The sequence below is a fragment of the Lonchura striata genome, chromosome Z (assembly GCF_050655825.1).
Source record: "Lonchura striata isolate lonStrDom1 chromosome Z, ASM5065582v1, whole genome shotgun sequence".
Lineage (NCBI taxonomy): Eukaryota > Metazoa > Chordata > Aves > Passeriformes > Estrildidae > Lonchura > Lonchura striata.
Genome location: NC_140740.1, coordinates 64,928,221 through 64,955,343, shown reverse-complemented (window position 1 = coordinate 64,955,343; position 27,123 = coordinate 64,928,221). Strand labels below are relative to the sequence as shown.

At 37.9% G+C, this 27,123-nt stretch overlaps 1 protein-coding gene across 5 annotated transcripts in view; it reads left to right on the top strand.

The window, feature by feature from the left end:
• Positions 1–27,123, top strand: part of ADAMTSL1 (ADAMTS like 1) — a 389,105-nt gene that overhangs the window by 297,733 nt on the left and 64,249 nt on the right. For all 5 annotated transcript variants that reach the window (XM_085567914.1, XM_085567913.1, XM_085567916.1 and 2 more), the window contains 6 exons: positions 3,087–3,137; positions 5,850–6,054; positions 7,238–7,385; positions 10,150–10,234; positions 19,367–19,668; positions 26,186–26,315. In XM_085567914.1, the coding sequence (XP_085424040.1) occupies positions 3,087–3,137; positions 5,850–6,054; positions 7,238–7,385; positions 10,150–10,234; positions 19,367–19,668; positions 26,186–26,315 (921 nt within the window). The remainder of the gene's footprint in view (positions 1–3,086; positions 3,138–5,849; positions 6,055–7,237; positions 7,386–10,149; positions 10,235–19,366; positions 19,669–26,185; positions 26,316–27,123) is intronic.

The following is a 27,123-nucleotide window of genomic DNA, read 5'->3' as shown; positions in this document are numbered from 1 at the left end:
AGCTTGTGATCTGTACTAAATCAGGTTAAGGGGGGAAAGGAGCAACTGGGGAGGAGTTGACCAAAAATGTTTTCCAAGGAATGCAGCTGTAGAAACTCATCCCAGGGGAAGGCTGAATGTTTGCAGAGATGGCAAATCTGATTGCAGCACTCACCTCTGGCATGTGCAGCTCCCATTCCAACCATACACATGCCTTGGAAGAGCAACTGTGTTGAGACTGCCAGCCCTCAGGAGTTAAAAAAAGCAACATGCAGAATATATGATAGGACTTGTTGGTCAGAAATGCACAGTAGATTGCAGGCATATGAGACAGAACAGCTCTACAAAGTAGTTTGCTTTGTGCTCCTGCTCCTGCCAAATCTCTTGATGTTTTTTGAATGAGTCCTGTTAGCTACTCGCACATATTTCAGTGAAGGAATTATTATTTCCTCTGTGCCTTTAGCAAACCATCCCCTTTGCATTGTCTGGGTAATGTGCAGTAAATAAACCCCATAAAGTAGATCTCCTCCGTGTTGTTTATTGGAGTATGATGGACTCTTAGATTCATGGGAATTTAAACCAATTTTTCCCATCAAAAGAATACACCAAAGTAACCTCTTAATTTTTTTTTTAAGTGTTAACTTAGTCTTAGGGGATTTTTATGGAGCACATACAAAACACCTCACACAAGACTAGCTAGAAAGGTGCAGATGGCATTAATGATATGATGACCATCTGCTCTTCTGTTTTATTTTTAAGACAATTCTTTTTTAAAGTCATAAATTAAACCATTGTGAGGGTCTTTTTCCTTGCTATGACTTTATGGCTGTGATTAATTTTCTTGTAGTTGCAGAATGAGAGCCTTTGGCAGCCCCTCACATATGGACAAAGACAGCATCAGTAAATCTGTGGAGCTCGATACTGTTTACAGAAATGTAATTTTTGCATGCAAAATCATTTGAGGGTCAAACCTTTCCAATTACAATACTAACCTAGTGCTCTGTAAATATTACTTAATATTCATAACAGTCTTTGAATATGGTAGAGTTGTTTCTATCTGAACAATCTTGGAAGCAATGTATTCTAACTGGATTATGCATAGGCAATCATGTTTATTAGAAAGAAAATGCTTTTCACTGCAGTGAATGAGAATTTTTTTTTTTAAATCTGCTTCTTTCTTAGGTGGTAGATGCTTTTATAGTGTAACTGTTTTATTTTTTAACTCACTATGTTAGTTTTTTTCCCCAACAATTCTCAGCAAGCTGATGAGATGGAAAGTGCAAACAGAGAGCTTCAGAGTGGAACAGCAGTATCAGGAGTGTCAGGAAAAAAGCAAATTCCCAAAGGCAGGAGCAAAAAAAACCCTCACCAAAAGCTCTCTTCCATTTTCTTAAACTACTAGTATACAATTTCTCCACATTTTACAGATGTCTACCCATCAAGCTGAGTCTGAAAAGACTTGTTCATTGACCATACTCTAAATGACCCATTTGTCTTTTCCAAAGTTTCCCAATGCCAGAACAGCCTCTCCTAGATTTTTAGATTTTTGTGAGGACAGGCAGCTCTTCGAAAATGCAAATATGCACACTCATCCAGAGAGTTCCTGTGACTGCTAATCTTAGAGGGAACTGTCTAGTCCCTCTCACACACGTCCAGGGCTCCAGCTGCTTCCCGTGCTTTAGCTGGAAAATTCCAGCACACTGACCTGGCACTGACTCCTTTCTGTGGAAACACAATGGTATCCATTCTTCTATTTTGGACAAGTTATGCATCTAAAACCCCTGTTGACTAAAAGGAGAATAGACCCCTTTAGGCCTGGCCTGACAAGATGCCTTTAAATCCTTACAGCATTTTTCATTGAACTGTGTTGAGGATGGAGAACACTTTCTCCCTTCCCCCTCCTTTGCTCCTTCCCCCTTGCAGAAATCCAAAGCAGCATACCTAGCACCTCTCATCTGTAAAATGCTTCCAAAAACCTTGGAAGGAAATCTTTTTTCCTTGACATTCAGTTTCATCTCTCTGTAACTTGGATGGAGGCACACATTTTATTTTAATGCAATTACTATTCACTTCTTGATATTTCTGTCCACTTGCTCCATCCAAATACCAGGTGGCTTTGATGAAGGTGATAAATTAGGTCCTCCAAGATCATCTGTTTTATTTTAATAGATTGTCTGATAACTAGGAGACAACATGGTTAAAGTTACTCTGAGTTAAAATTATAACAGTGCAGACAAAATACAATATTTCAGACCAGCAACTCAGTGAAACTTTGTAGTTGTCAATGAGAAAAGTGGCATCCATTTAACACATAACTGGCAAGAAAATATTTCAGATAAGTCCTAATTTTGATGTATGTTATTGCCTTCTATAGGTTTCAGATGTTACATTATGATACCACACCAATAACAGTACAGCAAAGCAATCCAACCAGTTCTGACAAACAAAAAAATTCAACCTGACATATTAATCTTTTCTCAGGCTACTTTTTCTTTCAGGGAAAAAAGAAAAAAAAGAAAAAAAAAAGAGATGCAGGTCTGGACTCATTTAAGGTGAAGAAACAAGAATTGCAGATACAAATTCTTGTGCTGTAATTACCCAGATTTCTAATCTGGTACCGTGTAAAAACAGAGGTTTTATTTGATGGGCAGAAACAACCATATAATAGTTATAAAAAGGATTTTATTTAGAGGTCTGCAGCAGATAAAAGTTCCCCTATTGTCCTCAGTGACTTTGGATCTAAGCTCCAAGAATATATCAAGTATAGAAACATTCTTTTTGATGCTCGATAATAAAAATGTAAGTTAAAATAATATTTGGGTCTTTTAGCAATAGATTGCTTATTTGTCAAACAATAATATATTTATTGGAAAAAAAATAGTAACTAGTGATTTATTCTTTGAATTACTCAGAAAAAGTAGGATGGGAGTGTATTTTTTTTTAATTGGATAATATCATAGGTAAAATATCTTGTTCTGTTGATTTATAATACTGTAATACAAAAAGTTGTGTAATGTAATGCAATATTATGTATTATGTAATCATCTAGTGTTTATTTTATTATGTGTACCTTCTACTCAGAGGGTTGGCATTATTGTTCCTAACAGTGATGGATACAAGCAGATCATGCCCTATGACCTCTACCATCCCCTTCCTCGGTATGTAAAACAGTCAACCAGATGCTAGGCTTAACAAATCCATTTTCTTTTTCTTTTATTCTTCTCTGTACTTATGCTTTACTCTCAGGCTAAATTAACAGATCCTGCTTCTCTGTACTCCTACAGATTAATGTAGAGATTTTCAAGAGCTAACCTGTTGTAATAAATTCTGTCAATGCAGAACTTAAATTATAGCCTATCTGAAGGAGAAATGTAGATTTATTAAGTGTTTAGTCCCTTTCTTTCTCTCCTTCCTCAACCCCATTTTCCCTTTTCTCTCACAACTTTCCTATTCTTGGCCTTTACTCCTCTCTGAGCAGAAATATAATCTATGGCTTTGTTACAAACCACAAGATTTTCTCTCTCTCACCCCCATTTTGCTGTTTCTTGCATGCCTATAATTTGTGACAACATTAGTGTTGTCTTCTGATCCTACAAACCTAGGTGATCAGGGCAGGAATAGGATCAACACCTGATTTTTGTCATTAATTATCTCACAATTAAAATGTATTTAATGTAAGACTCAAGATTCTCATGGAAATAATCAGATGAGTAGTTATTTTTAAAGCAGTGAATAAGACTGTTGATAATAAAAAATGTTGATACCTGAAGGTTAATAACCTCTAGGTTTTGAAATACTGCCTGGATATTCAAAAGTATTGTGCTGTGTTTTCTTCTTCATCAATTTACTGTGTCATGCACTATTAAATCACAAAAATAACAACTTGACAGTCTCATCCATGTGAGGAAACAACCTCCATCCAGTTATATTGAGGCTTTTTGCACAGAGGTTTCAGTGTCAGTGTACAAATTCAGTGCCTTCACACTCCACAGTCTCCAGCCAAAACATGGACCAACCCCCAATTGAGATTGAAACTATCTGCAATATTTAAGCTACTTGAAATTTCTACAGTTGCCTAAGACACCTGGAAACTTGTCCCAAAGACTTCAGGAAACTTCCTGGTGCCATCACTTTTTAAGGCTAGGAAAAGATGGCTTAGATAGGCTGAGCCATCAAACTTAGAGCCAAGCAAATTTTGCAGTTCATGAATTTCAGTCTGGGGCCTCTTGTTTGTGGTAGTAAGAAACCTCAGCTGTATGCTCATTCAGCAGAGCCACTGGAAACACCTTTAAGTAGAAGTATTCCTAAAATTACATCTTTATAAAATATGTGGCTCATGATCAGCACATAATGGTGGCTGTGCATGGTGTAAAAATTGTTCCACCACTACTAGTGGTAAGTCACAGAATTAATCAGTGGTTTTACTACTCATAAACAACTTTTAATTTACGCCATTTCACATTGAGTTTTATGGTGCTACTGAACCAGGTAAGGTAGCCAGATAAGGGTATTGCTAGGTATGCTGGAGCTGATGAATAGATTGTGGGCGGATATGACAGAAAATCATTAAGAAAGATAAGCATTTTTTATACTGCTCAACAATCTTGGGGATCCTGTATTTGTTACTTAACAAAAATAATTCCTTTGTTTTAAGTGAGACAATAAAAGTTCTCACCTTTCACTTCTTTCACTTCTTTTACTTCTTATGGGGTGTACTACAGGTGGGGTGTTTTTCACAAAAACTATTCTTTGAGGTCAAAAACTGAAATCTTTTGACCAAAATTGTTGTTTCAAACAGTATTTGTTATGTCATTATGAAAAAGACATTTGCCTTATGGGGTAAAATATTATTCCATTAAATGTTTCCAGGTAGGCAGAACACACACACTTCTGTACTTCAGTCATGCACAGTTATCCACAGGAATAGCCACACTGCATCAAGGAAATGGTCCCACATCCAGTCTGTGACAAAGGCTTGAATATAAGAGAGGCAATACCAGACTATTTTGTGTGGACAAACATGTATATGTATAAAGTTATACACAGCTTATAGCATATTCATCACTTAAAAAAAAGGATTATTCTCATAAGTATACCTAGCTTTTCAGAACATGTATATATTGTTCTTAGGATTTTTCATTACATTCTCAATGGCACTTGTAGAGAAAAAGATGGGTTCTCAGCTCCTGTCACTGCCTTAACTGTAAAGAAACAAAGTACACCTGATTTATCCATCAGAGGACATGTATCTTGCTACTATAGTCACATTTTCTTTTTCACAATTTCCACTCATCTTTCTTTTTTTTTCCTCTACTGAGTTGCTTCCTTGGAAAAAACACTGCTCTTTCCCTTTTTGTTCTACAAAAGGGCCATCAGCCTCACAGCACACTGAGTTTCCTGTGATTTGTGACAAAGATTCCTCAGAATATGAAAAATTATGAAAATATTATAATCCCATGAATTAAAAAAGGAAAAAAACCAACTAAGTTAAAAGTATTTAGATTTTCAGTGGCAGCAGTAATTGGGTTAGTGGGAGAGAGAATATTTCATACTATTAACTGTGGTTTAAAGACACCAGCCATGAGCATTCTTTGCTGCTGTGGGCACTTGTGAAAATAGACACATGATTAATTTTTACTGATGTTACCCAGGTAAAAAACCAAACCAAGCCAAGCCAAGCCAAACCAATCGAAACCAAACAAAAACAGCACAAAGCAAAACAAAACAAAGCAAAACAGAACCCAAAACAAACCATAACCAAACAAAAAACCCCATAGAAACAAACTTTGAAGAGTTTATGCATTTTGGGGGTACAGGTGGGGGTAGGAACAAGAAGGGTAATGTTTCCTGATGCCTCCTCATTTTCCCAGATGGGAAAGCACACCCTGGACTGCCTGTTCCTCATCCTGTGGAGGGGGCATTCAGAGCCGCAGTGTCTCCTGTGTGGAAGAAGACATTCAGGGGCACATCAGCCCCGTGGAAGAGTGGAAATGCATGTATACTCCAAAGATGCCTGTTGTCCAGCCTTGCAATATATTTGACTGTCCCAAGTGGCTTGCTCAAGAATGGTCTCCGGTAATCAATTTCAATTTGCTGGTTTTGTGTTTAACACACTGAGGAAAGTATCTTAAATCATAGTTTAGTGAGTTTTTTGAGTTTTGTTAGCTCTGTGACATTGATTTGTGACCTTCTACTAATAATAGATTAGGAATATGTGTCTGATAAGCATGCAATATTATTTCTGTATTACATATTTCAGTCATAAATTGAAACTCAAAATTGCTGAGAAATTTCAAGAAGCACATGAATCTGTATATGACTGTGCTCTTTGATACCTGTATTTGTCTGTTCCTGGCTTGCCTTTTCTTCTGTATGGAAGTAAATGTCTTGGAAATGTCCTTCTACAAAAGTAGTTAAATATTTTATCTTTGTACGTAAAGACTTGGCTTGAATATAATTTCTCATCAGCACAGTTTCTCAACAAGTAAATTGTGCTTTAGAAACTAGACTAGGTTACCTGCAGATGAGGTGTTCTTGACTGACTGCAAAGTGTTTGCTGATTTCCAGATGAAAGCTGTTGTCAAGAGCAAAGCAATATTGATAACATCCATAGTGCTTCCAACTGATTGGTAGTTTTAATCATCTCCTGAGTAACCAATTTTGAAACAATCTGTGCAGGGGGTAAAAGCTGATGAACCAGAGCAAAAATAAATTTAAGAAAACCAAAAAACAAAACAAAACAAAAAAAACCACAACCCCCCCAAAAAAAACAAACAAACAAAAAAAAAACCTTAAGAAAGTGTCTGAGGGAAGAAAGCCCAATAGTTTCCCATTCTGTTTGGTTCTTTTATCCAGAATAGCTGAGTGTAATCCTTGTTGAAGCATAAGTCCTAGTACTTTGTCCAAGCAAAGCAGAGTGGCTCCAAATGAAACTGACAGCGTGTCACTGAGCATATCCAATATTGGACAGATGCTACAAGCCATGTAGGCAACATTGCAAAAGCAACACTGTAAGAGAAGTCCAATGGCAAAATGTCCAAATCAAGTAAATGTTCGGAGCAAAAAGACAAAATTTCTGTCAATTTTATACTTTATCCATAATTACCAAATATTATGAATATTTTATTCTCAAGTTTGTGTGTTTCTGCATCATGTTTGTCTCTCTTATGTTGCATATTCCTGTCATATTTATCATTGTTATGTGTGACTTTATTTTCTTCTTTTCATTTTCTCTTTTCATGTTTTTTTTTCAATCCAGTGCACCGTGACCTGTGGACAAGGACTCAGATACCGAGTGGTCCTTTGCATTGACCACAGGGGGATGCATACAGGAGGCTGTAGTACTAAAACAAAGCCACACATAAAAGAAGAATGTGTTGTACCCACTCCTTGCTACAAGCCTAAAGGTAATGAGACAGAATGTTTTTCATAAATGTTTCAGAGCTCTTTCATGTTCATCCATTTCTGCTTGCATCACTATTTCCACCTGCACCTAAATTATTATTTTACACCTGTCTGTTCCTGTCTGCCTGCCAGCAGCTTGGAGTGAGTACTGACCTCTTCTGTCTTACAAGGTTTGGGCTTTTCATAGTTAATTTGTGGTCCAGCAGACTAAGCAATAGAAATATAAATTTGGCTGTATTTTCACTGTTTACATCTGAGCTAAATGCAGCAAGGCACAAAAGAGATCTTCTGTTGCAAACCATCCAAAACTGACTTCTGCTTAGAAGAGTGCAAGGCCAGCTAGGAAAGCCTTGCTTACCTCTACCTGTCATGAAATGTCCTCAAATGAGACTTGTCAGGGAACAAAGTAAATTACTCCTTTCTGGAAACCCACCCTTGCAAGAGTATGACATCTTTACCCTGCATAAGATCTTGTACTGCCCTTTGCACAGTTAAGCACAGAAATTTGCAGAAATAAAGCACATACATGCTTAATTTCTGAATGTAGGGAGTTACTTCCATTTTTTCACGTGGAATGAAAAATCCTGTGCAAAACTTGGGGTAATTTGGTTTAGTTTCCCTCCTCATTTTTGCTCTTCAACACTCTCACAGTTTTCCCTTCTTAATGCAAGGTGTAATATTTGAATATCTGTATATCTGAAGGCTGAACAGTGGTTTCAGAAGAGTGTTGGACTAGATATAGGTGCCATCCAAACCAAATTATTATTTTTTTAGGCTAGAAATTTGCCCTTTTTATTTCACACAACTAGAATTAGAAATTTAGGGCAGAAGGGGTAACAAACTTCTCACCTATTGAATATTTTAGTCCTAGACTATTTTTTTTTTACACCTAGATTAACACAAAGCAGAAAGCAGTACTCCTAGCTGACAGAAGCAGCAAGGCAAAAAATGTGGAAGTCTCTTTTCTCTTAAAACTCTGCAAAAAAGAAATAGAAGGCAAATTTTTCATATAATTATTTCACTTTAGTTTATTCAAGCCCTAAGGCACTTTATGTTGCACCAATAATGGGAAACAATATGATATCACTAGATTAAGTAATGATTTTCAGTTTTATAGAGAATATATATTAATCTAATAAAGCTTTCTGTGCAATAGAAGTGTTTTTACTGGAAGTGTTTTAAAACAAAAATTTTTACTTTAATCTCCAAAGGTAAAATTTTCTCCTTAGCTTATGTTATTTTTGTTCATTTTTCTGTAAAGCATACTGTACAACATCAACATTTCTAATCATCTAACAAATTTTACAGTGTAGATATGAATTAACTACACCTGTAAAAAATGGAAGGTTATTTAAAAAGTCACAAAACAGGCTATTTTAGATAAGACTTTTGCTTTTTTACAAGCACTTGCATCTAAGCAAAATAATCACATAAGTAAGATATGACTTTCCAAAACCCATAAAATAAACTTTAGAACACATAAATAGAAATATTTCCTACATATTCTGGATGATTAGTAAAATATAGATTAAAGCAAGAACTGCAATGGCATTCATCATTAATATGTTGGATGAAGAGCTTGGCAAGCTGTTTGTAAGACAGAGGAATACTAATTCTATTATTGTCCCTCTTTTCCTCAGTTAATAACTTGCTCCAAGAAAATTTGCATGACTAAAGTTACAATAGCTGTGCAGTCAAATTGTAGGTAATTTTTCCTCTGTGATAAAACTGAGATGGAAAATTTCATGTGCATATATGAAATGTTCATTGCTCTGCACAATAGAGCCACAGAAAATTCATGACTATTCTAATTGACAATAACCTGCTCCTGTTGGTGAGTACAAGTCCATCCTTATACAAACTCAAACAGTTTAGGTGATTTGTGAGTGGCAAATAGGTTTGGCACTGGTCCTCCTCTCTGTCCTCTGTTTTGTTTTCCCGTGATCCTAGCCCAGAATGCTCTGTTGAAGTGCAGTTCCTTCTCAACTTTTAGTGCCAAATTTTCTCTTGTTTTATACTGTAGAGCTAAATCAGCTCTGCTGCCTTCAGCTCAACTACTCTGCTCTGACACTGCATTAAAGTGGAGTTTGGCTTGCAAAGCAGCATGGCCCTGCACTCCCCAGAGCAGAGCAGCTCATTACCCTGTGCACACATCCTGGAGAGGGAGAAAAGCAGCTCCACTGTTTTCCATCAGGAGTGACGGAAAAAGTATTAAGTTCATTTTTTTAAATCCACATAGCTGATGAACTGATAAACAGAGTTGAAAAGCATAGCTCGGCCATTTAATTATGGATTTCCTGTTGTATCAGTCATCAAAGCAGGATTTTCTTTATTTTTGTAATCTGCCAAAACCAAGCTCAGTGTGTCTTCTGAAATTCTGAAATTTTAAAGTATATACAGGCAGGAGGCATGTTACACTTGCAAACTTCCCTCCAAAAAAATACTTTCCTACTTTTGTAGTCCTGTTTTATAGTCTGAAAGGTGACAATTTTAGTTTGCCTGTCTGGCTTTAGGATACTATAGCCCTTCTACCTGCAACAGGGAAATATCTGGCCATATAACCTTGTAAACTATATAGTCCAGGTGACTAAAGAATTTGTTTCTCTCCCTTATGTTCTCATTTCTCTTTGTCCTCTTTCTGCTTGGCCCCCACGTGTGTGAAGGCACTCATACATCACATGCATGCTTGGTGAGCACAGGAGGGTGGCATACAAAGCAGTGTTACCACATGCTTGCTATTTTCACATGCTCGTGTTTGCTCCATAGAGAAACTTCCTGTGGAAGCAAAGTTGCCATGGTATAAGCAGGCTCAAGAGCTGGAGGAAGGAACAGCCGTATCTGAAGAACCCTCGTAAGTCTCAAAAATTTGCTTACAGCAGGTTTTTGTTATGTGATCCTGAGAAGCTGTGGTTGTTCCCTCACTGGAGGTGTTCAAGGCCAGATTGGATGGGGCTCTGAGCAACCTGGTCTATGTGGAATTTGTCCCTGGCCAAAACACGAGGAGAACTAGAGGATGTCTAAGGACCTTTCCAATCCAAGGCCCTCTGCAATTCTGTGTTTCCATGTGGGAACCTGGGACTTGCACAGAACTAGCACAATCTCTTGTGCTAATGTGAAAAAATATTAGTGTCATTGGCTTCTGCTAGAGTGTAAAGGATGAACCCAACCCCATGGAAATCCATGCTCTTAAGGCTGTATCATTCCTAGGTGCAAAGAGACAGATGTCAAGAGGGTAAATGCAGATTTAATTTAAGCAAACATACACATTTTATGTGAGATCATTACAAGAGTATTATAATAAAAGTGTATCCATCTATGTATTTATATGTTCTTTATTACTACTATGTCTTCACAGCTTGGCAGCTTTATTTATTTTTTCAATACGTCTGTGAAGCAAGAATTAAAACAAAGCAGCCAGTGATGACTCCCTGTTGCCTTTTTCCCCAAGGAAAAGCATAATAACAGCAAAAAAAAGTATAAATTTTACCAGAAAATAAACTAGAATCCTGTGATGCATACCACATAAGCCTAGAACAATGAGACTGAGAAATTATAAGTATTCTTATGCTTTATTATAAGTACTTACTGTGTTTTAGATGTTTTTGTCTGAAACTGTGATAAATCCATGCTATAATTGCAACTTCTGTGCACAGCGCCCATCAATATCCAGTTCCCTGTGTCTGAGCACAAGGAATTTTTTATTACAACTGCCACTATATATTAGATTAAAAAAAACATTTTTATGCAATATAATTGCAGTTTTGGCATGATTAATCTGAATTGAAGTAATTAGAAACAGGAGCATTACCAGAGAGCTGGAGACGTATAATAAGTCCTCCAAAACAAGTCCTCCATAATAAGTCCTCCAAAACAAGAAAAAATATCCAGCTGCCATATGTATATATATACACATATAGACAAATATATGTATATAGAAGCATTTATACACACATATACACAGACAAATGTACATTAAATATGTGTTTATATATATTTGTAGCAGCTACCACATATAGTATCATGAGATCTTTAACTGCTCCCAGAGCTTCATAGACTTTATAGCTTGATTAATTCAGAGTGAAAGCCTAGAAAATTTGATTTTTGTGGATATACTAATTTTTTTTTGTAAAGTGCATTTTCTTGTGATTTTTCCCATGACTATACTAAATTACTTAGCTAAATGTGCATTTATCAACCTATAAGTAAGCCTTAGAAGCATACATAAAATAGGAGCAATACTGATATGCTATTATGTGTTCATATTCAGAATAATTTGTTACACTAAGAAATTTTTTGATCAGTTTTGTGAACAAGGTTGATTGCACTGTAGAAAAGGAATAGGTATAGATATGTATGTCTCACTGTTTGTGTGTCTGTGTGTGTGTGTATGTATACACATATGTAGATTTAAGAATTAACACGAAGGGATTTGCAGAGAACAGGCATAAACTGTTGCTTGTCATGATGCATATTTTAATAAAATGTTGTGGAAAAACTTACAGGTATATTATTGTGATACTAAAACAGTCCTTGAGAGATCTAAAGGGAAAGGAATTTAAGAACTTCAAATTGTTTTCAAGTGCAGTTATGACACCTCCATACCTTATCTCACTGCTCTGCTGCATTGAAGGCCATTTTCTGCAAAGACTGCCACATCTACTGCAAGGCTCCAATGGTGCCAGTGAGATACTGTTATTCCCATTCTGGACAGTGGGCCATATTCCAGACTAAATTCAGTCTGCCATGGGGTGACATTTCCTACACTTGATTTCTCCGTGCAAGGCAGACCTCTAGGAATATTTCTAATAGTACAGATCAAGCACTGTAAATCAAGTACAGATTTTTATATCTGTTAACTAACAGGAAGAATAAAGGGCATGAAGTCAGGGTTTTCACACAAACTTTCCCAAAGCTCAGAGATGCCTTGAGTTTAGTTTAGAATGATTTTTGGTGATAAGGCATGAGGCAGGAAAACCAAATAAAAACTTAAAAAAATTGTGTTGGAATAACTATCCATGCAATCCCCCTTTGTAAACTGTAACATCGATCTACATATTGTTCCAGAGTATCTAATCTCTTTCAGGAATCTTGAGCAGTGAACTCCCACCTAAAAATTATTTTGGTGCCTCATTGTTAATATTGTTTTTTATTAACATCTGACTTTAAAGAGTTGCTCATTTTAGGTCACGATTATTAGATTGAAAAACTGTGTGTAACAATATAAAAAAGGAGATAAAACATTTAGAACTCACTAAAATACAAGGAACAATCAACTTCGGGGCCAGCTTTATAGCATCACTTAATTCAGCTGTGTAGGGATATCAAACACACTAGGAGCAAGGTGTATTCCCTGATAATGGACCTTTGGCCAGTGCTTCTGCAGCTGGGCAGAGACACAGTGTAATACTCCATGGCCCACCACCCTTGCAGATGTCAGGCTACCAGCCACATATTTTGCCTGATGAACTATCAGTCTGGAGTGTGGATACATGATACTTTGAGGATTGTAGCAGTTAAGAGCTTTTTAGTTTTGGATAAAGCAGTAGCTGATTTAAGATTGTGTGTGATGCGTTCAGCTATTTTGCTGAATGTGTACTAACCAAATGTGAGTAGCTGTAAGGCAGCAGGAACAACAGAAGGCCTCCAGTGGCATGTTAAGCCAGGTGCTTAGGAGGCTGCATTTTGTTCCTAACTATGTTTACTTTAAGTTGTAGCAATGGAAGTTTTTTCAGACAAGCTATACTTACATAACTTTCCTATTCAGCCCATGTTGGTGCAGTAATTACCAATTCCATTGTTCCACTTGAGCAGACATCAGCAAGGATTCATTATTTTTCCCCACTTCATCTGAGGCTCTTGCCAAGCTTTCTTATGCCACCAAGTCCCGGACTTCCCCCATTCTCCTCTACAGGCAGGGCCATTCTTTGTAACCTCTAAACCACTCTTCCCTTTCCACTGTGACCCTTTCTCCCTCATCCTTCTTTGGGCAAAGAAAACATACCTCAGCTATAAGCAATTCTATTGTCTTTCCCAAAGTTTATATTTGATTAGAAGTTTAAAAGCTAAACCCCAAAATTTTCAGGATATTTCTTCTATTAATTGAATTCTCACATTTGTGAATCTCTATATTGCTGTCTTCTGATTTTTGTAACTTTTTATTGAATATTATTTTTGTTATGAAATTACACACTATGATTTATAAACTTACAATATGTCTCCATACTATCCTTTCACCTGTAATTTGTGATCATTCTCTGATATGTGTCGCCAGAGCACCAGATGACACAATTTTATTCCATCTGTGTATAATGCCTTCCGTTGTTTATATCTTCAGGAATTTCTAATGCAAGCAAGTCTTACAGTTGAATTTTGTCTGTATATGTCTATCTGTAAGTTGCCTTCCTCTCCTCTCAGTAATGTCTGAATTTATTACTACTAACCAATTCTGACAGAGGTATAAAATTATCACAGAGAATTTTACTCCTCTGCAAACTTGGTGGATATTCTTCAGGAAATTCATTGGAAGTGTTTTCCACACATGTCACTGAAATAAATGACTGAGTGGAAATTCCCCAGTTGAAAGAAAGGATTTTAAAGGAGTTCAGTCCTTAAAAGATAGCAAAGAATCCACTTGGGCACTCAACCTTCAAATGTAAATCCATGTTAAATATTTCTTTATTGGTTCCGCTGCTCAAAGAATTAATCACAACCAATTCAGCCACTTCAAGTCTAGGGGAAATAGTCATGTTTGGGTTGTCTAACTAACTGCACCCCTAAATGGGATCAATTAAAAATTAATTGCTGACAGAACTACTATGAAATATTCCATGTTGGTAACAAAGTATTATAATCTTTGCCAGGATAAATGTTTAAGGTGAGAAGACCTTGCTGTTCTGTATTGAGGTGCATGTTGTTGTCCTATTGCTGTCCATCCCTGAAGTGGCCATTCACTAGGCATTAGAAATGTTATCTGAGGAAGGAGCCACCTTATCTTTCTGTCTGACCTCTTTCTCTAGAATTCATTACACCAGCACAGTGTGACAGCCAGAGTCAGAAAGAATAGCAGTCATGATTAAAAAAGTATGGGATTTGCTATATGTAATGACATTAAGTTTATGAGTAGTGGAGGGTTTCTTAAAAGATTTCTAACTTTTGAAAAATACTTTTGTATGTTAACACCATGTCCAGCTTTTAACATACTGCCATAAACAACCCTGGTGCTAGCTATAAGAGATTAAAAAAAAAAAAAAAGGCCAGGGTGTGGTGGGGGAATGGCAGATTGATGGGGGAACAGGCAAAAAATAATATTTGGATGCCAGATGGTACTATCATGGTGATGGGGCCAGTTCACTAAAAAACAAAGGGAAATTCCTGAAATGCATTAGCAGGGGCAACAAAGCCCTCAGGGAATTGGATATGGACAGAAAGATCAATGTGGCAGAGGCACCCAAAATCTCTTTCTTACTTTTCAGTAGGTATTTATATTTCTAAAAACACATAAACTACTTTAATTTGATTTTCTTTGTTGAACAGTTTCCATCATAGTCTTTATACCTGATTCACAGGTTAGTAAGTAAGTTTAAAATTTCCTGTTATGCCTGTACTTTAAAAATAAAGCATGTTGTGATTGTTGGATTGCCAAAAAAATTATAGCGAAGACATATATCTTTATCTACTGAGCCATTGCTTGTCCCCTTTAGGTTCACATAGTGAAAAGGAAGAATCTTCATATTAAGATCTGATACACGTGGTTGGTCAAAGGGAAGGTCAGCAATGCAGCTGGCACACATTAGATAATGATTGCTACCTACTCATTCGAGGACCCACTACACACAGTCCCAACTACTTAAGATTTTTGTGCCACAACAATACAAAATAGAAACAGTTACCATTCCCTGTGGAGAAAGGCAGCAGTGAATGAAAAGCACCAACAGCATCAAATACAGGTACAAACCTGGAGGAAAAATCATATTCAGACTTAAAAGAAACTATAGAGGGATAGAATATAATCACTCTGGTTGGAACTGAACCTGTGCAGCTGCCTCCAGTGTTAATACTCTTACAGATGGAAATTTTATTGATAAGTGGTAAAGACCACTGTTTCATGTCTCTGAACAATGACACCAGCAGCGATCCCATGCTGTTATGTGAACATCCTGTGGTGCTACCCATGCCTTAAAACCTGTGAAGTTGTTGTTTTCTGAAGAAAAAGGATGGATTTGCATTTCAGCTCAAGACAAAGAGTCTGGAAATCTGTGCTCAGTTCTGGATCTATCACAGAAAATTCCCAAGACTTCAAACAAGCCCTTGAACATTTCATTTCACCAGTAGTATCTAAGTTTAGAGACCTTGATTGATGGGTTTCTCTGCCTTAGAACACTCAGTCCAACTGGTACATGCATGTCTCAAAACCTCAGACTTTATCTAAGCCATGGATTTAACCAGTGGTGTTTTAAAACAAAGAAACAAACAAAGCAAGAAGGAAAAAGCAACAAACAAAAAAGCATTAAGCAATAAAAATTAAGGACAATATGTAATTATGTAGCAGTGAGGAAAATTAGCTATTTTTCTCCATCACTCCAAGCATACAAGTATGTATATGCTTGTTTTTCTTCATAACACATATTGCAGGAAACCATGTCCTAGACAGAAGAGGCTGCTGCTACATATGTCAAGAGTTTGAAAATCTCTGGAGCACTCAGCAGAGCTCTCCATGGGTCTCACCCTGAACCCACTGTGACCTGCTGTGAAAGGTCTCTCACTGTTGAGCATTGACATTGTCTTCTCATTTCTCTTCTGACTTCTCCAGTTACGTATACTTTCCTATAGGGAGGGGAATATACATCAGTCCTTAGTTGAAGAAATGAGTTACCGCCTTTGTCTTGTTTATTTGAGTTGTTATTAGAGGGATAATTATTACAGTGGGATTTAATTAAACAGTGTGGAATGACAACTGAAACATCTCAATCATTTCCCACTTTCTAAAAAAATATTTTTCAGTACATCTATCTGCTACTTACATTTTCCAAGTAGCTCAGAGGTTAACATACAGAAATGCCTAATGCTGAACAGTAGAAGATGAGGTATAGGCAGGAAAAATAACTTCAAATGCATGAACTGTCCCTTTTTTATTAATATAGTTTTTGGGGTCTGTGCTCACAATTTGGCAACATTTGTCATTAATGACAACACAAAGATATTTGAAAACCTTTATAATTTTCTGATGTTAGGATGATAGAAAACTCAGAAACATTGTATATTTATGCTATACATTTACATTACATAAATGTAATGACCATTACTATATGGAGATTTCCTTGTTTTTATGCGTTTCCCCTCTTTTTTCTGCTTTTAACTCTTTTGATTTGGCCAATTTTCTCTTTACCAGATAACAGTTATATTAGAATTAAATTACATTTCCAAAGTTAGTACTAAAAACTTAGAAATTGGATCTAGATTCCTTAAAACATACCATTTCCTACAGGTATTCTATTATTTTTCATTATGAGTTGCTGACTCAGGTAAAATAATATAATACCTGGCATTTATAGATCAAGCCTCATTTCAAAAAGTATTCAGTTTCCTTCAGTAATATTCTTACTTTTTTTGTGTGTGTCTTCTCCCTTTTTTCCCATGTTTGTATGTATGACACACATTATGTGTAAATCTTCCAAGTATTTGAAGTATCTCTGTTTTTCTAAATGAAAAAATTTAATACCTTGAAGAATATCCTCCCTTTTGGTTTGGAGTACACTAGTTCTTCAAGAAAGCAAAGTTACAGAACAATTTATAATGTTCAAAAATATAAGAAAAACAGCAAAAAAACAGTTTCTGATGAAGACCACGACCTTTTTTTCCCATAATCTGGTTAGGGTTTCTACCTTTCAGTTTGTCAGGTTAAGAAGCTGTATTTCAACTAGTCAAAATATCTAAGTCACAGTGGCTGATGTGAGCTGCTTAATCTCTGAGAGATTTTCCTCATCAGAGTAGAATTAGAGCAGTTACAGTCTTAGAGAGGCCCACCTGTACTGCTAAAGTGTATAACACTCTCAAAATAAAAGCTGTCATCTTGGAAACAAGACTGATCTTTTCAGTTAAAATGCCTTACAAGTAGGAAAATGGAACCAGTTTGCATCGTTACTTTCCCAAAAGTTTTGCTCCTGTCTTTGTAGCAGCATGATAAATATTTTCAAGTTTTACAATAACATCTGCAATTACTTTCTTTCCTTTCTGTTATTTTCCATGTATAGTGCTAGTAGCAGATGTCAGATTTATAACAAGATTTTATAAAGACCCACAAAAAGTGGGTGAAGAGATGCACATTCCCTTCTCCAAACGATTGTGATGTTCCAGTCAGGGATCTTTATATATACATCCTGGGAAAACACTTCAGCATGGAGAAAAAGTCCTTTTGTCAACTAGAGAGAGGCAGAGGATGAAAGGGAGAAGAGTTTAAAAAATAGTTTCAAATATGCTCATCCCAAAACTAAATATCCCTTTTCTTCCTATCAAAACTGTTCACGGGATTCCCACGGTAATAAATGAGTTTGCTAGTGCCAGACCATAGCAGAAAGACAGGTGTATTGCCTTCAGCCCTGGGCAAAGCTGTCCAACTCTGGTGTGGCCTATCAAAATAAAGACCAAAGGAAGAAGAATACTTCATGACAGCCAGGCTTCCATGAAAAATCCATCCCAAAAGCTGAGAAGTAGACAGAAGTTTGCAGAAGTGGACAGATTCCAAACACTTACTGCTAACGAGGGAGTGTTATCAACAGGGATTTTTCTTGTGAGCTTCAGCAAGGATCAGTGCCAGATCCAACTACAGCCCTTGCCTTAGAACTTGCCTGTGGCAGAAAGTCTGGAAGAATGTTCAATGTAGAAGGCAAGACAGTCTGATAAAACTATCTAGATTACCCTGTATTCATAACTTCAGTGCTGCAATACCACTGACATCAGGTATCAAAGCACAGGTATTGCAGGTTACAGAGTGCCCTGAAACTATTGTTTCTGGATAGATTTAGGAGCCAGCTTAGTTCAACATGAGCTCATCAAAACAAGTTATGTTATATTACTGCAACAATATGATGTAGTAACGGGTTGAATGTGAATCTTAGGCTTGATAACTTTTGAGTGAAATGCTAGTCTAGTTCATAGCATTGACATTGAAAAAGCAGTGACAACATAGAGAAACTGAGAAATTATTCCATTTCTGAGGAAAATAATGAGAGATGGATTTTAGCCTGTTTTGTTGTAATGACAAGTGCAAAGTGCTTTTCATCAAATATTCATGGACTTCCAGAAGGAAAAGTTTGGAGCATATAAGGGTTACTGATCAGTAAGACAAGTGCAACAGATAAACAACTCCACAACAGAAATTAAAAAGGGCTGGGTATTATTTTAATGAGAGAAAGGTAAATGTCCTGTGGAAATAATTATTTTAAAATTTATTTTAAATTTTAAAAATTTTATTTCATTTAAATTTAAAATAAAAATAATTAAAAAAAAAATCTCTTCACCTTTTTCTAGCTTCAAATTAAGACTTGAAAACAGTTGCTGTAACTCAAGAAAAAATAATTAAATTATTTTCCATGTAGTCCTGCAATTACCTAATAATAGCAGCCCGCTCAATACTTACAAGTGAAAAAAATTAACAACTAAATCAAAGATTATCCAGGTTGAATACTTGAAAAAGGTTGCTAGTGGGATCATCATGTACATTGGGAGCATTGGAAGATTGCTGGATGCCTTGCACTGAGGTGTTTAAGGATCAAGGTGGATGTTACAAGGGTTTGTCCTATTTCTTGGATATGAGGAGACCTGCCACTGAGTTGCCAATACAACCACCTGTATAGTTTTTAATAAATGTATGATGAAATGAAGTACTTGTTTTTCATTCAATAAAATTTGGCGTGGGTAGGGTTACCCTGCTTTTGGTTCCCTGGCAATTTCTCAAGATAACTCGCTTGCTCTCTTCGTCTCACAGGTTTATTCCCGAGGCTTGGTCCACCTGCAGTGTCACCTGTGGAGTGGGCAGCCAGATGCGGCTGGTGAAGTGCCAAGTGCTCCTGTCTTTCTCCCAGTCCGTGGCTGATCTGCCCATCGATGAATGTGAAGGTCCCAAACCTGTGTCTCAGAGAGCCTGCTACAGCGGTCCTTGCAGTGGGGAGGCAACTGAACACACCCTAGAGGAGACTCATCTTTTGTCTGGAAGCTTGCAGGAGTTGGATGAGCTCTATGACTGGGAATATGAAGGTTTTACAGAGTGCTCAGAGTCCTGTGGAGGAGGTAAGGGCAAAATGTTTCTGCGCTGGATTTGCTTTCCTCCAAGTGTGTGCTTGGCACTTAATAGCCATGGACATGCTGCTTTGCTATGCCTAGTTAGAAACATGGAATCATTTAGGAAGGAAAAAAACTGTAACATTGTTGTGTCCAAACATATTTGAAAAGGCATAGATAAGAAATTTTAAAAATCCCATGTGCACAATATATTTCAGCCTAGGACTTCCAGATCTGTGCTCAGATTGTCACTAAGAGTGCTTGGTTTATCATATATTCTGTTTCCTTTATCAACTGATCACCCAAAGGTGATCACCAAAATTAGCTAAATATTAAAGGGGTCTGGTGGCACAAGCTAGCAACCACATATCATTTTTAGTTCTTATCTCTTAGTTTGCTCTGTGCAAGCAAAAGCATGTGGAAGTAATTGTCCGCCCAGAGCAGATGAAGTAAATAATGGATGTTTTAAGGGCTCAGCTGTTCCTTTTCTCTTTTCAACAAGGGACATCAGCTCCAATCCCAGTGCAAAAGAAAACTTACAGCAAAATGGCATTAATTATGTGGTTGTCTTGCACAAGCAGGCTTGGCAGTTGTAGTTTCTCAAAGTTAACAAGTTTCTCAGGTTGCACATACTATAGACCATTAACACACATTTCTGATATCCTTTATTCCCCATCATTTTATCTAACTAATTCTGAGAAACATGTCCAGTCCAGTATTTTTTAATTAAATCTAGATTTTTCCAGATCTTGTCTTTTTACTTTACAACTTTCAGGTGAGTTAAGAAAGGATTACTATAGAAAAATGCAAAATATACACTGTAGAACTGAAAACAACTCCACAATTTATGAGTTAATAATATGTACAGATTCACAGGTTACGGTCTTGAAAACCACAATTAGTAGAAAATAATGCAAAGGTTTTCTGTACTTGCTTTCAGCTTGCTGATGGTAGTGAATGTTCAGAGCAGTTCACAGCTGTCAGACCACTGAAACTTTTGCTTTATTTCCTCCACAAAAAAAAAAAAAAAAAAAAGATACACTAAGTAGTGACAAACACTGATATTATGAGAGTATGTCATATGTTGATGTTACTAGTGTGCAGTAACAATTCATCACACTTTTACTGTGACTACCAAAACCTAAACATTTCCAAGAAATATCCTCATGAAATGAATTTTTTAGAATATAGGGCTCATGCTTGTATTTTTCAAATATAAGTCACAAAGACTGATTTGTAGGAGACATTTTTCTTTAGAAGTTGATCTTTTTCAATTGCCAACAAAAAGTTTTAGATAAGATTTCTTGTTGTCTGACAAAACTCCAAACTTTCCAGATTAGCAGATGCTAAGTCGGATATTTTTGTAGCTATAGGTGCAAAGACTGGTAAAACTAATTTTATTGGTTTTAGAGTGCTGGGAGAAGAAACTGGATAGATGCAGAAGTAACCTTTCACCTCCCAGAAGCAGTGACCAGAATGAATTAGTCAGTCATATAGTCTGCTGCTGATGGCTTCATTTCCCAGAGCTGTCATCAAATATCATGTAACAATTATTCTATCCTGGTAGATATAAACATAGAAATTCTCATTTGATGGTGTTTTGAAAGTGAACTTAGACTGCCTAGATTCACATCCCATCATTACACATTTTTATACTGTGATTTCCTATTAAGAACTGATTTCTATTTTTTCACAAGGAAAGCAATTTTAAAGCAGGCAGCTTTTGTTCTAATAATATTGTGCAGTAAATAATGTTTTGAATTCAATTACTTGAAAAATAAACTTCCTGAAATTTATATACCTTTTTTAATTATCTCTTTGCTGTGGAACTTCTGATTGATGATCAAAAGTTTTTATATTCTCTAAATGTTCAATGATCCATCCTAATTTAAAGCTTATAACCATTTGCCACATTGAAAATAGAGGGATAGTTGTCATTATGCTGAGACACAGCATAATGAAGATCTAGTGTGGGATTCAAGAAGAAGGTAAAGAAAGTGAAAATGATCACATTTTTTACTGCTGGAGCAAGCCAGATTTTTTTTCTCTCTCTTTTTTTTTTTTTTTTTTTTTTTTTTTTTTGTTTGTTTCGGGGGGTTTTTTGTTTAGTTTGGGTTGGGTTTTTGTTTTCTGGCACAAGCTATTAAAGCCAAAAACTGTGTCATTGTTTGACACTGGCACAATGCCAGTGCCCCCATAAAAATGTGATCCCTCCCTTGAATGCTGTGAAGTGGAATCTAGAATAGAGCAAAGCAGGCCCAAGCTTAATAACAGAAAAAAAACTTTATTAAACTACTACTACTAAAGAAAAGAGAAAACTAAAGAAAAGAGAAAACTAAAGAAGGGAAAAAAAAAAAAACACAAAAAGATCAAATGAAAACCTTGCAAAACATTCCTCCCCCCACCACCCAACTCCAACAAACCACAGTGAGACACAATCTGGACCCCAATCAGGTTTCTACCCTCCAGACAATCGATACTCAGTCCATCGAGGGAACAGAGTCTCTCCTGTGCCACAGATGTGCCCCCCAAGAAACACAGCTCCACATCCTGTGTTTCCATGTCACACATGGCACCGCCCGGAGAAAAAGTTTGCCATGGTGACCCTTCTCCTTTCCATGCACAGTGCTCTCACCACAATGCATGGATGGTCACTGCCTTTAGGATTTTTCCTTTCAAGGATGCCCTGCCAAGAGGGGAGAAAACAACAGTTCAGTTTTTCATTGTTTGGGACCACAGTCCCCCCCCCATTTTCCCCTGGGGCCGAGGGCTCAAGAACAGAGATCTTCTTCTCTTCTCTTTCCTTTCCAGGGCAAGGGGGCACCACCACAAACCCCCCAACCTTTTCTCTGTTCACTCCACTTTTGTCTTTTTCCCAGCTGAAGCAGGTCTCTTGACTCACTTGCATCCTCCCAAAACACAGTCCCTCTTGAAGGAGAAGATTGGTTCAGGTTGTGGCTAACACGGAAAAGTCCAGCCAAAAGCCACTCCTTGTCCCCCTCCCATCCAGAATTCCTCCTTCCAACATCCCATCCCAGGATCCAAGGTGTCCCTCTTCCTCTCTTTCAAACCGAGGAGGGGAAAGGAAAATTCACAAAGCTTTCATTTCTCAAGAAAGGGTTAAAAGTCCGAACTTCCAGGATGGCTCGATGCCCGGACATCCAGCAACTCCCACACAACTGGGCACCTTGCAGCAGCTCCCCCCGCTCCTCCTTCCTCGCGGTGGAATTGCTGACAGGACAGGACCGCCGCCGCCTCTTTCTCTCTCCCCCTCGGGAGAGAAACCGGGGTGGGGCGGGGAGGGGTGGAAATGGAGACATCCCAGATTTCTTCCACCCTTCCATCTGCAGGGGCCAGCCCGGTTCCAGTCCTTCCACCACCCTTGGGGCCTACCTTTCAGGCCATGGGGGCTTCCCCTCCCCCACCCAGCTCGTGGCTGGGCAGGGGAAGGTCTGCACTGCACGCTGACCGGAACCAAAGAGAGCGAGTTCCCCTGGGAATTCTGCTTTCAACCCCTCTGTGTTCTCAGAGGCATGTCTACTTTCAATTGGTCAATATCTAAATTGACCTCTTCCTTCTGGAAAAAATTCTCTTTCCGTGTCAAACCACGACAACTGTAAATGAAACTTCTAGCAATCGTATTCAGACAGGAACTGTTGGAAAGGATGGATAAATATAATTGCCTGGCAGAAGATTCACAATAGTACAGCCAGGATGAAAACAATCCCCCCTGCTGGCTGGACAATGCCCTTAGCTACAGATAGGTCCAAAAGTCAAAGGGACTGTTCTATCTCAACCCCCAAAATGTATGGTTCATCCCACACCTGTAACCCTCCCCTGAAACATCAAGTGCCTGTGACCCCATTGGCCCAAGCCTTGTTCCAGCCCACCTTGAAGCCCCCTGATAAGGGGTCTCCGAGGGGCCAGACGCCCTCTTGGATCTCCCCCCCTCTTAGAACTTCCACCCTCTCCTGGAGCATCCTCTCTACCCCTTGTCACTCCCTTCCCCATCCCCTCAGGCCTTGCCACGTGCTGCATCTGGCAGCTCCAAGCAAGACCTTTCACTATCCCTAATAAACCTGACATCCCAAGAACAGCCTTCAGAGATCTCTCGTCTCCATTTATCTAAGCCGTCCTGGAGCACAGCATTTCCCTACAAGGAACCTTCTTCTTTGATATCTGTGATGTCAGGCAAGATTGCTGGACCTGTCAAAGATAAAAAGAAATATTAATAGACAGACCAGAATGCCTGTAGTATGGACAAGAATTATTGGAATTGCAATCAGAGATTCCTTGGATGAGAGCAATAAGCAAGAGAAATAAACTTACTGTGAGGCTTAGGGCTTGTTGGATACTGTAAACTGAACAGCAGTATCAGAACTTAGCTGTATGAATTAGCTAATATAAAACAATCAGCATGAGAAATGGAGTAAAGGTTAAATTCAAGACCTCAAAGTGGTCACTTTTCAGTATTTAGGATTGAAGCAAACAATGGAAAACTGTTAAATTGATAATAATTGTTCAAGAGCTCATTTGGTGACACCCTTCAGAGAGGAAAAACTGAGACTGTGGAAGTAACTCAGTTTACAAAATTTTATTTGAGAAGGACATACAGAAGGTGAGTGAACTGTATGCCTAGCAAACAGAAACATGTCAACCAGCATGTGACAGGAATCAGTGGTTTCTTTCCACAGTCTGGAAAAATACTTCCATGGCTTCCATACCTATGGATCAGCAGCCCTTCTTTCCTGGCTTCATCAGTTTTGCCTTGATGTCAGGTCGGCACAGAGGTTCCATGCAAAATAGAGACCAGTAGTTTGAACACAGTGCCATTTCCCTCAGGTAGAGAGCCACCTCTGTTCTTCAGCCAGGAGCATTCCATTCTGGAGAGTCCCTATGCCTGTGATTTCTGTACATGATATGATTACATGCTTAACAGAAAAATTATTGAGCTAGAAAAATAATGAACATGACAGGGGAGTGAACATTTTGCTCATTTATGTAAGTTTAGTAAGTTTCTTTTCCTAGATATAAATCACTACCATTTGTTCTATCTTTTTTCTAGGCTACTCTTTTTACAATTTTTCTTAAGTCTTTTGAGAGATGCCTTGAATAGCAAAATTGAAAATATGGGGCCACCTTATAAAGAAGGAAAACCCCAACAGCACTGGCTAACTACAGGGACTTTGGTAATTTTGATGTTGATGTCCATGTCCAAAATTGTCAAATTTCTTTATTTTTTTGGTATCTGGGGTAAGGGAGACACACTTGTGTCATAGTCATGACCTTAATAGGTTTACACACAGAGCAGCCATAAAAATGGTTAACAAGCCTCTTTTCTGGGGGCCCCGGCCTATACGGAGATTAGGGAGAATGAATTTGTGAGTAATGTCAGGAATACAGGGACTATGATCAGCTATATAGCACTTTGGTCCTCTTGAAGGATATGAAATTATTTTTTGCCTAATGACATGTGCTCTGGCATTAGAAACACCAGAATATATTGTTAACTCTGTGACACTGTTTTTGGAGGTCCTTAAGGTTTTACAAGACCTTGGTTTGGTTTGGGTTTTTTCCCCTTCACATTAGCATTTTTAAAAAATTGAGATATTTTGGAAAAGTGTTGTTTTTTAAACTGTAATGTAATTGCTGGGAGTTAGCTAATCTTTTCCTAACTCAAATCTCAGGAATGAATGTAGAAAGCATATTTTCATTGTATTCGAACCACTGTGGATTAGATTCTCAGGAAGTTCAGGCCAATTATTATCCTCAGACCCTCTCAGACCCCTTTTATGCATGGGGAAAGAGATCCTTTCTCAGTCATGTGTCTTCCTTGTGGCATGTAATGTTGCAATCCCTCATGTTCTAGCTTTCTAACCTTGTGATCCAAAAAGTCTGTGATGCCCATAGTCATAGGAAAAGTAACTGGTATGCCATAGACTACATAAGGATTTTGGCTGTAACAAGGAATTTCTGAGTTAAACCTTAATAACCAAATCTTCCAGTTTCTCTTAGTCCCAACAGCTGCTGTTCTTTCCCAGTTCTCTCTAGCCTGTTCTTCCCCAGCTCTCAGATATACTCTGCAGGTTTGCCTCTTTAGTTTGGGTGCAGGACCTCGGATGCAGAAGATTAAACTGAGAACAGCTGAATTGTCCAACTACATTTTATTTTGCATTTGCAAGTCATACTGTTGGTAAAAATATAGCATGTGAAAGCCATGGCCATCTTCATACCTTAGCCTGCTTGGCCTGAAAAATAAAGTGCTTCATTGCACTTTATGCAAAAAAGGAAAAAATGAGAGCACTGGACAATTTTCTGTCCAGGTAGGTGAGCAGGGAATGAATCCATGGACTGTTCACTGCAGCACTGAGAAACCTTTCAGAGGCTGAAAGCAATGACAAGTGTGCAGCTGGGGCTGGGTGTCACCACATGCTGCAGCCCTGTTAGTCCTGCTGGGCCCACCCCTGTCCTTGTCTGCCCCTGCAGGTCTGGAGAGCTGGTTGTGACCATTATTTGTTGTGTGCAGGTGTCCAGGAGGCTGTGGTGACCTGTCTGAACAAACAAACTAGGGAGATTGCGGACGAAACACTGTGTGTTAGCAGCCGTCGTCCTCCCCAGCTGCTGAAGTCCTGTAGCCTGGACCCCTGCCCCCCAAGGTAGGCATAATTTTAAGTGACCCCAAACTTTATTACGTTTCAGTCTGGAGAAACACACTTCCTCAAGCATGCCTTTCTTAGACTGCAGGAACTTACATCTTCCTGCCACAATCATATTGACCAGGAGGTACAAAGTAGCAGTAAGACTAAAGGGCGAACTTCAGACTGCCTCTTCAAGTCCTTCAAGTAAACAGTTTATGGAGTAGCTTAACTTTACCTAGAGTTTTGTCAGTTTTAAAGAGACTTTTCCAATCTCTCCTCTCAGAAAAGGTTTTGCAGAATCTGCTTGTCCGTGGCCTCGGGCAGTTTCCACAATCATGACCCTAAAAACAGCAGATCTGTCTCTGCAGAGAGTCACATCTGCACACTTGACAACAGAAAATAGCTGTTATTATATTCTTGTGGTTTACTTAAATAGGGGCTGTCAAGTCTATAGGATGTACTGTATACATATTGTCTTTTTTCCCAGCTGTACACAAGTGCATATGCTCCACTGTGACACTGCAGCAGATTTTAAATACATTGATGTGTAACTTTGGACTATGTAAAACACTCTCCAGGCGGTAGATATACCTTAGAGCATTTATTGATAGGTATATGTATGATTTATAAGACAACAGGCTACAGAGAGATATATTGTTATGAATAATAGTAGATTTGGGATACACAGAAAAGGTTCACATTAAAAATCAAAGATGGCCAGCATGAAATAACAATAAGGACATAATAACAGTTTGACTGGTAATCAGGATTTTGAATTTGTGGCAAGCAGAAACAAATATACTGGAATTTCTTTACAAAAGCATTA